The 13,897-nt window shown below is 50.7% G+C and overlaps 5 protein-coding genes across 5 annotated transcripts; 3 read left to right on the top strand and 2 right to left on the bottom strand.

The window, feature by feature from the left end:
- Positions 1–587: 587 nt before the first annotated feature.
- N7515_004501 (uncharacterized protein) lies at positions 588–1,415 on the top strand (the record flags this gene model as incomplete). The annotated part of the gene is made up of 1 exon (XM_056665245.1): positions 588–1,415. One exon carries the CDS (start codon positions 588–590, stop codon positions 1,413–1,415), a length of 828 nt encoding a protein of 275 aa, XP_056522195.1.
- Positions 1,416–1,885: 470 nt separating this feature from the next.
- On the top strand, positions 1,886–3,051 carry N7515_004500 (uncharacterized protein; the record flags this gene model as incomplete). The annotated part of the gene is made up of 2 exons (XM_056665244.1): positions 1,886–2,645; positions 2,696–3,051. 2 exons carry the CDS (start codon positions 1,886–1,888, stop codon positions 3,049–3,051), a joined length of 1,116 nt encoding a protein of 371 aa, XP_056522194.1.
- A 424-nt stretch (positions 3,052–3,475) lies between these two features.
- On the bottom strand, positions 3,476–4,954 carry N7515_004499 (uncharacterized protein; the record flags this gene model as incomplete). The annotated part of the gene is made up of 1 exon (XM_056665243.1): positions 3,476–4,954. One exon carries the CDS (start codon positions 4,952–4,954, stop codon positions 3,476–3,478), a length of 1,479 nt encoding a protein of 492 aa, XP_056522193.1.
- Positions 4,955–5,321: 367 nt separating this feature from the next.
- N7515_004498 (ADP-glyceromanno-heptose 6-epimerase) lies at positions 5,322–6,305 on the top strand (the record flags this gene model as incomplete). The annotated part of the gene is made up of 1 exon (XM_056665242.1): positions 5,322–6,305. One exon carries the CDS (start codon positions 5,322–5,324, stop codon positions 6,303–6,305), a length of 984 nt encoding a protein of 327 aa, XP_056522192.1.
- Positions 6,306–9,053: 2,748 nt separating this feature from the next.
- Positions 9,054–11,823, bottom strand: N7515_004497 (extracellular serine-threonine rich protein; the record flags this gene model as incomplete). The annotated part of the gene is made up of 4 exons (XM_056665241.1): positions 9,054–10,331; positions 10,385–11,467; positions 11,519–11,701; positions 11,761–11,823. 4 exons carry the CDS (start codon positions 11,821–11,823, stop codon positions 9,054–9,056), a joined length of 2,607 nt encoding a protein of 868 aa, XP_056522191.1.
- Positions 11,824–13,897: the final 2,074 nt, after the last annotated feature.

Genomic DNA, 13,897 nt, shown 5'->3' with positions numbered 1-13,897 from the left:
ATATCACAGCTCTTTCATTTGTGACTTGTGAGGTTATGGAAATATTTATCAACCATATGACAGGCTGCAATACCTGTCAGCGCCCGTGACATTCATTCATGACAATCACATACTGCGTAGATAGGTATTGCCATTGGGACTGAGAGAGGAAAACGGCTTGTCGCGTGGCAGGAGTAATTGTGGCTGTATATACTAGTTAGTACCTAGTTTTCTTTCTTTTTCCTTTTCACTCTTCTCTTTTCTTTTGTCATCAGTCTAGTAGGTTGTCTTCTGCTTAAGGAAGTCGATCTTTTTTATGAACCTTCGCCTTCACAATATCATCGCTCATCTAACGGTGAGGCATCTAACAGCGAAGGTCGCTTCGATTTCACTCCTGTCATCATCATATCATTGATCCAAATGGAGACAGCTTTTGGAAGGTATGTGTTCTAACGTGGTCGTGTCATTATCTGGGCCTAACGCATTAAAGATCTCTTTCTTCGCCTTTATTCACCTTCACGGTTGGTGCCAATAAGAAGGAAATAACCGTGCATTCTTCTGCTTTGGCCGGACTTTCTCCAAGTCTGAATGCTCTAATAAACGGTCAAATGCTCGAAGCAAAAACGAGACACGTTGACTGGTCAGAAGTCGATGAGGACACATTCGTTCGGTTATGCGAATTTGCCTATTTCCGAAACTACACTCCCCCTACATTTCGCCTGGTCGATGGCCGGTCTCCTGCGGAAGCCACAAAGCTTCCAAAGGCGCCGGTGCCTGAGCCGGAGTCTGAGCCTGAGCCGGAGCCTGAGCCGGAGGCGGCACCTGTTGATCAGTCGCCTTCGTCGAAGGACACCACCTGCAATGAACCCGAAATTCCATACACGGAACGAAGCATCTGGACTGGACAATTGCGCGATGCATTCACTAAAGACCTGACCATTTCGAGCATGCAAAGCGGCAACTTGGATTACAATTTCACACCACCCAAGAACACCAGTCCGTGGGAAGACTTCACACCTGTATTTGTCGAACAGGCTAGACTTTATATCCTGGCTGACAAGTATGGCATAGACTCGTTGTGCCAACTGATCCTTTCCAAGCTGCATCAAACGCTAAAGAGCTTCAAGCTATATGATACGGGGATCACTGGTATCATTGAGTTTGTTCAATTTGTCTACTCGAACACACCGCCAACTTATGGCAATCAGATAGACCCCATGAGGGATCTAGTGACACGCTATGTAGTTTCTGTTATTGGGAAAATTGGGGAGAGCGAATGTTTCCAGGACCTCTTGGAAGACGGTGGTCCTTTCGTCTCTGACTTCTGGCGCACCATTTGGAGTACTGATGGACGCCAAGCGATCGACCTGTCTTTGTTGATATGGATTGAATTACCTTCGTTTTCCCTCTGTTTCTATCCATTATCTCTAAGGTAATATTGTGTTATATCGAATGATCTAGAATCGGTTACTACTTGTCTCTCTATATCACGTCAAAAAACACGAAAAAACGCGTTAGTTAAGATATTTTCAAATTACAGGTGTTCACCAGAAAGTGATGGTGCTCCAGCATGTGGAACTTCGAATTCACGCGCCAACCTTTTTGTCGACGATAGGCACGACGGGCCTTTGAAATTCGGATCTCTATGATTCTATTTTACTCCGACATCGTAGGTGTAGCATGAAAGCTGTTGAAAGTTGTTACAGAAAGGAAAAAAATATCCATGAGTGGGGCGTACCAACACGCGTTAAACACGCGGAAGGTGTGTTGGGCCGGTCCGACTATCTCCCACAGCGACTGAGACTCAAGTTGTGCTTTTGTCCATTGGAGTGTGTCCATCTCAGAGCATTTTACCTTCATCCATCTCAAGTGGATACTTCAATTTTGAATCCATCTGTGAATCACCATGAACACACCGACTCATATCATAGATCCAGACGGCGAAGTGATCATAATATTGCGCAATGCAGACTGTCCTTTTGCACAGCCGGCTGAAACACCTACTAGTGGGGACTCTGACCAGGGGTTGGATGGTGAAGCTCAAAGTCCTGTTGAATTGAGTAAGGCCCAATTACAGAGTCTCGAGGAAAAGACCCTAAAGAAAGGGAAGCTCGACGCGAATTTAACCGCTCCTGAGTCCACTTCGCCAAATGAAGAGCCTGCTGCCGAAGAAGACCTTGCTGCATCACCAGACCTGGATTGCTTACGTATTCAGGTGTCTGCGAAGCATTTGATGTTTGCCTCCCCGGTCTTTAAAAGAATGCTGACTGGTGGTTGGAAGGAAAGCATCCTTTACGCTCAAAAAGGCTCAGTTGAGGTCACTGCAGAAAGCTGGGATGTCGAAGCACTCTTGATTCTACTTCGGGCTATTCATGGCCAATACCACCTTGTACCCCGAGAGCTGACCCTTGAGATGCTCGCCAAAGTTGCTGTTATAACAGACTACTATGGATGCAAGGAAACTCTGTGTCTCCTGACAGATGTGTGGATCAAGAACCTGAAGGAGAATATTCCTGCCACGGTCAATCGGGATTTGATTTTATGGCTATGGATTTCCTGGTTTTTCCAACTTCCTTCCCAATTCAAATCATCAACTTCGATTGCAATGTCAGGAAGCAACGGTTGGATTGATAGTTTGGGACTTCCGATCTCCGACAAGGTCATAGGTGAGAGTAAACTGATTATCTCAAAGGCTAGAAATCTAACATGGCTCCAGATTCGATGAACGAACGTAGAGAGAAGGCCATCAGCAACGTAATTGCCCGCCTCTATGAAACACGCGATGCCTTTTTACATGGTACCATAGGCTGTAGTTTCGAATGCCGCTCAATCATGTACGGGGCTCTTTCTATACAGATGCAGTCAAACAACCTGCTTTCGCCGAAGCCTGAAACTCCTTTCCTGGATTTAAATTGCAATTGTCTTGTGCGGACGGTAAAGGCATTCAAATCGCCAGAATGGTGGGACGACGACGACGACGAACACGCATGCTATGACTCCTCCCTCCCATCCCTATTCAGCGAACTGGAGGATTCTCTTGGGGGGTTACAACTGAATGAGTTCACTGCGTGACAATCGGTGGTCTCTATGGTGTCATCTAAATGATACTTTCCCTTTGATTGAACCATGCGGCCATGGGGCGATGCTGAGTGTAAGCTAGCCTGCTTGATGTGTCTCGCATACATTCGTCTGGCAATAATGACCAGGCTCCTCAGCGGCTCATATCAATCCATCCTTGCTGATAACAAATCTTACAGACAAAGTCCACTGTCATATGTATTCACTACGGAGCACTTAGTTCAAGATATCACAAGAGGTCAATTGTATTTCCACTAGGTAGTGGCCGCCTCAATCAACATCGCGTCGCCGTTCATGCGAGCAGCTGTTACGGAAGTTCTCCGCTAGTCCACCATATCTCCCACAATCACCTAGCATCAATTACAACCAGCCAAGAGCATCAACCCCTTCAACCCTGCAATGGAGTATGGAGTCGTCATCAAATTGAATGTCGCTGGACAATGGACTCGACCAGTGTGGTGGTAGATATTCCTGCAGTCCTCGGGATCATCTCCACACGACCTCCGTGAGCCCGTACCGTATCGCAGCCCACAACCTCGGCGGGATTCTCGCCCGAGACCAGAACGTGGGGACGGATCAATTCGATCACCTGCGGGGTAGGCATGTCAAACAACACCACGTAGTCAACACATGCCAGCGCGGAGAGCACTTGCGCACGCTGGGTTTCCGGGACGACAGGTCGGCCGGGGCCCTCCAGGCGTTGAGCTGAGGCGTCGGAGCGGAGGCCGATCACAAGCCGGTCGCCGAGTGCTTTGGCTTTCTGAAGAAAGTCAATGTGGCCTCCGTGGAGAAGATCGAAAATTCCGGTCGCGAGCACGAGGCGCTGCTTCGCTGCTTTGGCGCACCAGATCTTGCGGCGCAGGACTTCTGGGCTGAGGATCTTGCTTGATGTGTTTGTATTATGTTCCTCGTTCCACTCTTTTACTCGTTCAGAGCCGAGAACCATGTCCTCGAGGCGGATGATCTGACACCCAGGCTTTGAGCAGGCGATGCCGTGCGCTAGGTTTCCTTTCTGCGCCGCTTCCGCAATGCTTTCGCCTTTTGATAACACCCAGACGAATGCGGCCAGGAAACTATTCTCGGCGCCGTTGAGGTCGATGGCAGCCAGGGGCGTTGGTTTGATCACGGTTTTTCCCCTGTCTTCGTAGATCCGCACTCCTCTAAGTCCACAAGGCACCACGAGTGCACCCACCTGGATTCCATCGCGAATGGTGCGTGCCCTGTGATCCAGGTAGATCTCCCAATCGGGCAAGCGTGTGAATGGAGTGTGGACTCCGAGAGCTGTTTCCATTGACAGCAAGTTTGGCACGATAGCCGTCGCCCCGGAATACTGGTGAAAACTTCCACATCTCTTGGGTGAGATGATGACAGGCTTGTTATCTGCATTTGCGAGCTCGATGATTTTCTTTGCCACAGTCGATGCAAAAAATCCTTGTCCACAATCCACCAATACGATACTGTCGACGGCGCCCAAAAGCGGCACAACGACCTGGAGCAAGTCCCTCTCCGCGCGAACTGACACCGGGGCTGTGTTGTCTCGATCGATTCGTAGGAGGGGCTGGTTGCTCTTATTGCTGTCGACTATGTGGGTCATTCTCGCAGTAGGCCGGTCGTGAGTGAAGATAACTCCCTTGGTGTCGACACCGGACTCAGTCATCTTTGTTTTGATGAGTATGCCCTCATCGTCCGGGCCAATGAGTCCGGCAAGGGTCACATATGTGCCGAGCGCTGCGAGGTTGACAGCAGTTTTTGCTGCACCCCCAGGGGCATCGATGGTATCCTTTACGTCGAGGACTGGGAAGGCTCTTAGGTGATGAAGAGAAGCTGTGCCGCGAATCTCGCGGGTCACCATGATGTCGCCTAGGACCAGGACTGAGGTTTGCCGGTTGTCAGACATGTTGTCAGACATGTTGCAAGGTGTGGATGATGATGTTTCGAATCGCGGTAAGATGGAGTTCGTAGAGTAGGAAGGGGAAAGTATTTATGGCAGGACTCAGACAGGTAGCAAACAATTGTATAGATGCATGATGTCGCGACGAGGTCGATGATTAATGATTTTCTTTGAGCGATGTTTGCAGACCTTGACGTTGATCGCAACTCTGGCTTGCTCCTGCCCAAACTGGAACCTTGACCGCACAGCCCCGACTTCTCATCTCTCTTCTCTTTGAAGATACCAACGTATATCTCTGTCGACTTCCCCCCTCATCGAAGCGAAGTTGCCCGCCCTTATCTCATCTCTCTTCCACTCCCCTCTTACTCCCAACATGATCATCATCACCGGCGGGGCCAGCTTCGTCGGTTCGAACATTGTGAAAGAGTTGAACAACCGTGGCATCACCAACATCATCGTTGTCGATGACATGACTGATGGATCCAAGTTCCGTAATCTGGTCGACTGCAAAATCGCTGATTACATCGACGACGCTACCTTCCGCGAGAATATTCGAACCAGGTCGATTCACCACCGTCCCCGTGCCATTTTCCACTATGCTACTAACACTTCCCCTGCCGAGACCGATGGCAAGAGGGTCCTCGATGCTTACTTCACCTACTCCAAAGAACTCCTCACCTGGTGCAAGGAAAAAGGCGTGCGCTTCATCTATGGCTCTTCGGCTGCTGTCTATGGAGATGGTCCTGTCTTCAGCGAAAGTGAAGCCCAGGAAGCCCCACTGAACGTTTATGGATACTCGAAGATGCTGTTCGACCAGTATGTTATCAGAAACACCGACGTTCGCTCTCCCCAGGTTGCCGGACTGCGTCTCTTCAACGTCTACGGACCGGGTGAACAATACAAGACAGCTTCGCCTAGCACTGTTTACCAGTTCTACCAGAGTCTCAAGGCCTTCAAGGCCATTGAGCTCTTCGGTGAAATCGCTGGAGTCGCAGCCGGACAACAGAAACGTGACTTCGTCCACGTCGAAGATGTCGCTCGCCTTAACTGTTGGTTCCTCGAGCATCCAGAGATCCAGGGTATCTACAATGTCGGTACCGGTGTTGCCAGCAGCTTCCATGATGTTGCCACCATCGTCGCAAAGCATTTCGGCAAGTCCGAAGGCCACATCAAGAACATTCCCCTCCCTGTCCATCTAAGGATAAGATACCAGAGCTACACCTGCGCTGACATCTCTAAGCTTCGTCGTTCTGGCTCTGTACTGCGTTTCCGGGGCATCAAGGAAGGCATCGAGGATTACCTCAACTGGCTTGACGAAAACGATCAGCCTGGCCGGCCCGCCCAGTCTGACCAATGATCTTCTGCTGGGAATTTCCTCGATGCTCATGCCTATCAAAATGGTCCCCTCTATCGACGGGGTTATGATCCTGTACTTCGAAAATACACATACGATGCTGAAGCTTCGGGGATATCATTTATTTCTTGCGACAATCTCTCATTTGCGGCCACTCTGAGGTATCCTAAGTGGCCTCCTTCATCTGTCTATGAGGATGACAGAGAAACATAGTTAAGAGTAATATCATCGTCAATCCATAATCACGAAAAACGAACCAGCTACCAGCCCTTTTTCTTTTCAGTGTCTTAAGTCCCGGAACGGAGTACTCTCTTGCGTAGCTACAGTTCACATAAGCCAATGAAACACTGTTTTCAGCTTCCCTAAATATCAATCGAGTAGTTGATAGTCTTGCCAAGTCAAATACTACCTCTCAGCTTCGTCATCTTCGAGAAATCACTTGAGATCGCCATACATTCTCGTAGACACAGTATCAGTCTTCGAAAAATGGTTAAAGAATTGAACCTCAAGACCACGCCCCAAACTGACCATGACTTGTCTCTTGATCCTCATTGTCAGACCAGGAGAAGGCCTCCTAGGCCATAAACAGAAACCTACGTTTTTGTTGTGGTCTACGATACCGCATAGTGTGGCCAAGCACTCTATGTCGAGGTGGCACCCAGTGTGACGATCAGACGTCTGTGAAAAGAGTTGAGCGACGGCGTTGGGCTGGTCATGTGGTTGGGTTGGGCTGATAACTGACGGTTGTTGAGCTCAAGTCTTGTGACAAGAAGGGAGCTTATAAGCTTCTTGCCTGCTTCCTTTCTCTTCTTCTCTTCTTCTTTCCTCGTCATACTTGTTGTTCTGGTTTAAAGGCACTCTTTCTTCAAAGAACTGGCATGTCATATCCAAGACATGATATGCCATCCTCCCCGACGTGGCGAGCAACTTCATGCGACCATGTCCGGGAAGGATCCTGGACGGTATGCGTTGCTGTCCCGCTTGGAGGCGGATGGGAGGCAGACTGACCCTCTTGGTCTGCGAGAAGTCTTATCCCGAGATGCACTGCAGTATCATCTCGGATCTCAGTCCATCCGCACCCATTGTCTTCCGCGGACGACGGACTCCGGAACAAGTGGAGCGGTTGACAGGTTAGGTGACCTATTTGCTCCATCAGACATAAGCTAACTAGTCTCCCATATAGATAACTTCTGTTCTTCGGGCGTCTCATGACCTTTCCAGGGGATCCTACATTTGCATGGTAGATCCCCTCTCAGGTCAAGAGTCCCGAGCTTCGAAGCCCCTGTATCGTTACAAGCTTCAAATTCTCGTTTTTTATCGGCGTGTGGAGTCTTCTGGACAAGACTCTCGAATCTCATACCGAACAAGACTCCAGCTGAGCATTCCTGGTCTAACCAACCAGAGCATGCCGGTTAATCCGTTCTGCAACACACCATCTTCTACGACTTCGATGTCATGATAACACAGTCAACACATCCAGACAATAACTGCAGCAGCATTTCGACATGACGGACAAACGATCGGTCTCACAATGATCAGATGGCATCTGGCTATCTCAGGAATCGCACATGCGACATGATACGAGACATACTGAAGAAGTTTGGTATGCAGGACTGCAAGCCAGTCTCGACAACCTTATGAAAACGAGGAACCTGATCTAGATAATGTCGCGCCGCTTTGCTCCTCACTTCACACTCATCCGGTCTCTCCTCCATTTGTTCCAAATTGTGGTCGCCTACATGATCATGCTATTGGCCTTGTACTTGAATGGCTATATTATTATCTGCATTGCCATCGGTGTTTTCCTGGGAGCGTACCTACAGGTACTGAGCGCTCCTGTTTTCGTGGAAAGCAGTGAACTTGGCCACAGAGTGAGTTTTGTCCTATTTTCATTGAGGATACTTCAATGTAACTGCCGCGCTAACATGGTTCAACGTTCTTGTTAGGAACGACACTATCTCTCTCGCGCTGCCAACTCGCTCCTGTTATGCCAGAAACGTACCCGTTAGGTACAAGCGAGGCTGAAGAGGAACTTCGTTTATACTCGCTTTCTCGATCTCGATAGCATGACCAGTCGCGGCTGACCATTGGACCCCGGGCCGGGGGTTGTGAACTCGCTTTACCATGAAGCATATCCCGATGGTAAAGCCTCTTATGGGAAAGGGTTTCGATGTGGATTGTGGAGTTGTAGCAGACTTTGCTGTGGATGGTCCGAAAGGAACAGTATGTCTCCGAAAACACTGGCATTTGATGCTGCGGTGTGGGAGCCGTCCGTTGTGACTACACAAAGTCATGGCACGGACGAGAAGGTATCAAGACCTTCCGACTACTTTGTTCACCGATAGCGATGGTGCCTTTCTCGTCATATAATAGCTTAGGAGCTCGCTCCTCCTTTTCTCAATACAATTCTTTCCCATTCACCTTCTACTTCCCTCCAGTAGGTCACAGCAGATTTTATAGACATATGATACATGGCACATCTAAGGTCGAGGCACGCAGTGATGATACCATTAGAAGAACACCAAGTTAGCTTGACTCTACGGAAGAAAAAGATCCTCAAAAAGACAGCGAAGTCTATCGCATTCAATTAGTAGATAACTAGAATACAAACAAGTCTCTTGCGGACAGCGCAGGGCAAAACACAAATATCAAAATGCGCACTATGCACAGAAAGCAAGAGGGATAAAAGGAAAGCTCAAGTCACAAGCACGAGTCAGTCCAGTCGGACAAAGAAAGAAAAAGACAATCCGTCTACATGATCAAGCCAAACAAAGCAGCAACAGAAGCAAACATCAAGCTAGACGCAACCGACACACTCGAAGCCGCATTAAAGATCGGCGAAGAACTAGGCGAAACACCGACAGTGGCAGACGGGTAACCACTCGAAGCCGTGACGAAAGTCGCCGAAGCCGGAGCAGGCACATTACCAGTATTAGCCGGGGAAGTGCCACTGGGACCGGCAGGCACGAGACCGACAGTCGGGGCCGCGCCAGCCTCGGAGCCCGTGCTCGTCACGAAGCTGACCTGCGGGACGGTCACAGTGTAGGTAGAGTACGTGATAGTAGTGCAGGGGAGTTCCGGTGCGGAGGTGACGGGGAGGCTACCGGTGACAGCGTCGACGCCGGAGGGTGTGGGAGCGACTGTTGGGACCAGGGTGATGGTAGTGGGGATTTGGGTGACGATGCCTGGGTTTTGGGGAATCCAGGTTGCGCAGATGCCGGTGAAGTAGGAGAGGGCGGATTGGATTTCGGCTTTTGAGGCGCCCCAGGCTTGGATGCAGGAGATTACTTTGCTGGTGAACTCGCTGTTGGGGCAGAAGCAGGAGGCGTCGCTGTTGGAGTTGCATTTCGGGGCTAGCTCCAGCCAGGTGTTGATGCATTGGGGGACGGTGTTTGGGCATGGGGATGAGGGGGATGGGCTGGGAACTGGGGAGACGTCGCTGGGTCCGGCTGGGGTGGTGTTTGGAGATGAGGGGCTTGCCGTTGCCGTTGCTGTGCATTTGGTGCAGGGGAGCGTCGAGACTGAGGTGACGGTGATTGTGGAAATCGTGTTGGAGGTCGTCACGTAGGTGGATGAGCCGGAGGTGACGGTGTTGGTCACTGGGCAGGTGGTCTCGGTCACGTAGGTAACGATTGTGGTCGTGACACCCTCCGGAACAGTGGATGTAGGCTGGGGGCCAGGGCTTGATTCAGTGGGGCCGGTGACGCCTGGTCCTGTAGGGACGGGGCTGGTGGCCTCAACTGGGCTTGATCCTGAGGGGGTTTCAGAGACACTGGGGACGGCAGTTGAGGTGGCTGTGCACTTGTTGCAGATTGTGGACGTAGATGTCAAAGTAACGGTGGAAACAGTCTGTGAGGTAGTAACGAACGTGGAAGAGCCAGACGTAACTGTGTTGGTGACCGGGCACGTAGTCACAGTCTCCCAAGTGACGATGGTGGTGGTAAGATCTCCAGGTGCGGGCGGAGTGACAACAGGAGACGAGACTGCAGAGGTCGAGACACCGGAAGTCACGCCAGGAACCAGGGGGTGCTGATCGGCGCTGGGCCCCCTGAAGTAGAACCGGGGGGCGCTGAGGAGCCGACAGGCAAGACGCCGGTTTGAGTTGGGACTGCTGGTAGAGAGGGCGAGACAGTGGCAGTGGCAGTGGCAGCAGGCGCGGTCTCCGTAACAGGGCACACAGTAGTCGAGACAGCGATGGTCGACGTGACAACAGTGGTTGAGCCCGAGCCGGCAGGGCAATCAGTAACACTAGCAGCGCAGCGGGTGATTGTAACCTCGCTGGTGGCGTACACAGTTGAAGTGGTCAAGCGAACCGGGCTGGTGACAACTGGAGACGAAGGGCTGGGAGTCTCTGTAGGAGCCTCGCCCTCGGAGGGTGGCTCGACTGAAGACGATGGGACACCGGTGCCACTGGGAGGAGGCGCTGCTGATGAGCCGACAGGGAGAACGCCGGTCGGGGTAGGCACGGGAGGCAGAGACGGCGAGCCCGTTGCTGCCGGAGCAGTCTCGGTGACAGGGCAGACTGTAGTGGAGACCGCGATAGTCGAAGTCACAACAATGGTTGAGCCCGAGCCAGCTGGGCAATTAGTAACACTAGGAGCGCAGCTGGTGATAGTGATCTCGCTAGTTGTGTAGACAGTCGAAGTGGTCATGCGAACGGGCGTGCTCACTGCCGGAGTCTTGACCGGGGCGACAGAGGATCCGGGAACAGACCCAGAAGGGAAGACAACAACAACAGAGCTGGAGCTACCAGTCTCGGATGCCTGGGGGACTGACGTAGCAGCAACAGTGGTACCAGGGACAGGCGCAGTGGCTGTCGAACCAGGAGTGCAGTCAAAGCCAACGCTGTAGATGCCGAGCCCGCAGCTCTCATGCTCGCTATCATCGGGCAGCTCGAAGTGAACGGATGTAGCACCACCACACTGATCGTTGTGGATCTTTGTGCCGCCAGAGTTGCAGGAGGCGGTGTTCTTGCAAGTGGATCCATCAGGCATGCTGTAGATAACGTGCAATTCGGTATCCTTGTCAGTAGCAATGTGGAAGTCGGTCACAGAGAAGCCACTCTCGTCCGCGCCACAGGCGAAGGAGGGAGCAGAGGAACCGGAGCCATGGCTGGAGCCAGACGAGCTACCTCTGGAGACAGTACCGGAGATACATTTCTGGGTCTGGGTCGTGGTCAGCATGTGTTAATGGCAGGTAAACAAGCCATTACTTACGCCACGCTTGCCAAGGCTGGAGCCGAAGCCATTGCCGCAAGTAAAACCAGAGAAGGAGAAGCCACCGTAGTTGGAAAAGGACCCAGGAGAGAGATCAGACCAGCTGAAACCCTTTTGCTGATGGTCATTGCACTTGTTGGGGGATCTACCCGGGCTGGAATAGCACTTCTCAGAGCCCCAGTACTATAGAAAGGGCAGTGTGAGTAGACAAGTCAAAGACAGCTAGATCTGTTGAGGCGTACCGATCCGGTGGCCTGGCCAGAGGCCAGAAGAGAGAAGAACGTAATAGCCGAAGTGACCTTCATCTTGGAAGGATATCGGTAACGAAGAGCGGAAAAAAAGGGTATGAGATAATGATAGAACGAAAGATGAAAAAGACTGAAAGAGACAGCAGGTAATGTTATAAGGGTCCCGGCAGGATAGGCTGCGTTATACAAAAAGAGACCGCAATGTAGGTTGCGATATAAGCAACTGGAAAGAGAAGGCAAAGAAGCAGGCAAATTTTATTAGGATTGTCGATGGGCGACAACCAAAAGGCCTCAATGAAACTGAGCCAATATCAAACGAAAGAGGGTGGGACAAGGAAATGAAAATCCCTGAACGAGCGTCTTTGGTTGGAGACGAACCAAGAAGGCCAAAAAGCCAAAAGAAAAATAGAACAATGGAATGAAACGAATGCCCTAGATCTGGGAAGTGTAGCCCTTTTTAAACAACCGACCCCAACTCCTGCAGACAAAGGGCTGCAGCTTAGGAAGCATTTTCGCTTGATAGCCCCGAGTATCCTGACGTTAGAGAGTCAAGTAAGACATCTCGTTAGAGCCAGAGGAACATCCCTCCAATCGGCAAGTATCAGAAGGTCCAGATGAAACGGTAGTGGCCGAAAGAACACACAGCTTGGGATCCATCTAGAGCTCGACGCCGCTTAGTGCAGGAACCGTCTGAAGAGGCTGGAGAAGAGCCAGTCAGAAGCTGCCGACTGGAGCCGCTAATCAGGGCGCCTGCGCGGGGATGGAGAGAGTCCAATCCCCTTTCAGCATTGCAGTTCATTCGGGGGATGTGACAGAGACCAGAGTCAGCATTCATATTAAACGACGAGCCAATCAGCAGGGGTTGGGAGTATAAATAGCCTATTATCATTGGGAATCGGATAGCGCTTGATCGACACGGAGACTTGCATATTGCCGATCGAGGATGAGAAGAAGCTCTGCAGCGTTGAACTCTATGCAGAGGAATAGCGATTCCATCAGATAATGCTTAATGCTAACTGTGACTGATTCCCGGATTTCTTGGGGCTGAGGTCTTTCCTCTCCCCCGCCCCAGATCACCAAAGGCTTGACCCCTGTACCGAGAATCAAAACCGTTCGAAGCTAAGGAACTATTAAGGAATTATTCTAGCAGTTCGATCGGATGTCACGGACCCAATGTGACCATAATCAAAACAAAAAGCCGAGATCCTTTGGGCGTCTCGCCTTTGAAACGGAGATCCCCCACTTTTTTTGCCCTCATGCCATCTTGTCTGCAGTGTGACTGCATTGTTTGTTTGTGTCATGATCATCGCTGATCATTTCCCAAATCAAAGACAAGCTCTTTAATGCACGTTATATTCAAATAACAACGTCCTCGAAGCGCCGGGGTGGACAAATGATAATCTGCCACTTTTGGGGCCAACGGTACAGCTGCTTGCGTGTCGCACAAAATCAGCCCATTTCTCTAAATTCTCTTTTTTTACTTTCTCTTTGTTTCCAGGGGTCAACCCCTGGTGGTTCGAACAGTGGCTGCATGACATGGTGCCACGGGGTTGATTTGTTCCAGTGGCGTCGGGGTACCTGAAAGTGAACGCTCTCCGTCTCATTTTGACTCTTGGTTTAGGCAAAGTGGAGCAGTTGAGAAGCGCCGACCGGAGTACGGAGTACGGAGTTACCCCCTACAGCAGACAAGTCATGGGTGGCTGTCGCCAGTGGCGTCGAACTGCTCTAGTCTCGAGCTTGCTCATATTCTCTGAGAGACCTAGTATTAGGTCTCCGGCAAAAGCCTATCTAGTGTGCTAAGCTACGTCCATTTTAGCCTCAACTCATTGACTGCACTAGTATCATATTTAATCCCAACACAGAACAAAGAACCGACATACCCCTGGCCCTGGCATCTGAGCAGGGCAAGGATAATTCATTATCTTGATGTTCTGAATCTCGTCCAATTTCTGTACTTTATTAAAGTTTTCGAATTGCAGAAATGCAAGTCGTTCCTTGCTTAGTTGGCGCTACACACGATGGCTTTGTCTGCAGACTCACCCAGTTGAACATGAAACGCAAAATGCTCGCCTAAAAATATCCGCCAATCACAGTAGCGCCACATGGAAATGCTACCCTGTGCGGAGTACAT

Source organism: Penicillium bovifimosum (assembly GCF_028826915.1).
Source record: "Penicillium bovifimosum strain IBT 22155 chromosome Unknown utg000004l_segment0_segment0, whole genome shotgun sequence".
Classification (NCBI taxonomy): domain Eukaryota; kingdom Fungi; phylum Ascomycota; class Eurotiomycetes; order Eurotiales; family Aspergillaceae; genus Penicillium; species Penicillium bovifimosum.
Note: the sequence above shows the minus strand (reverse complement) of the source record. Positions and strands in the feature narration are given on the sequence as shown.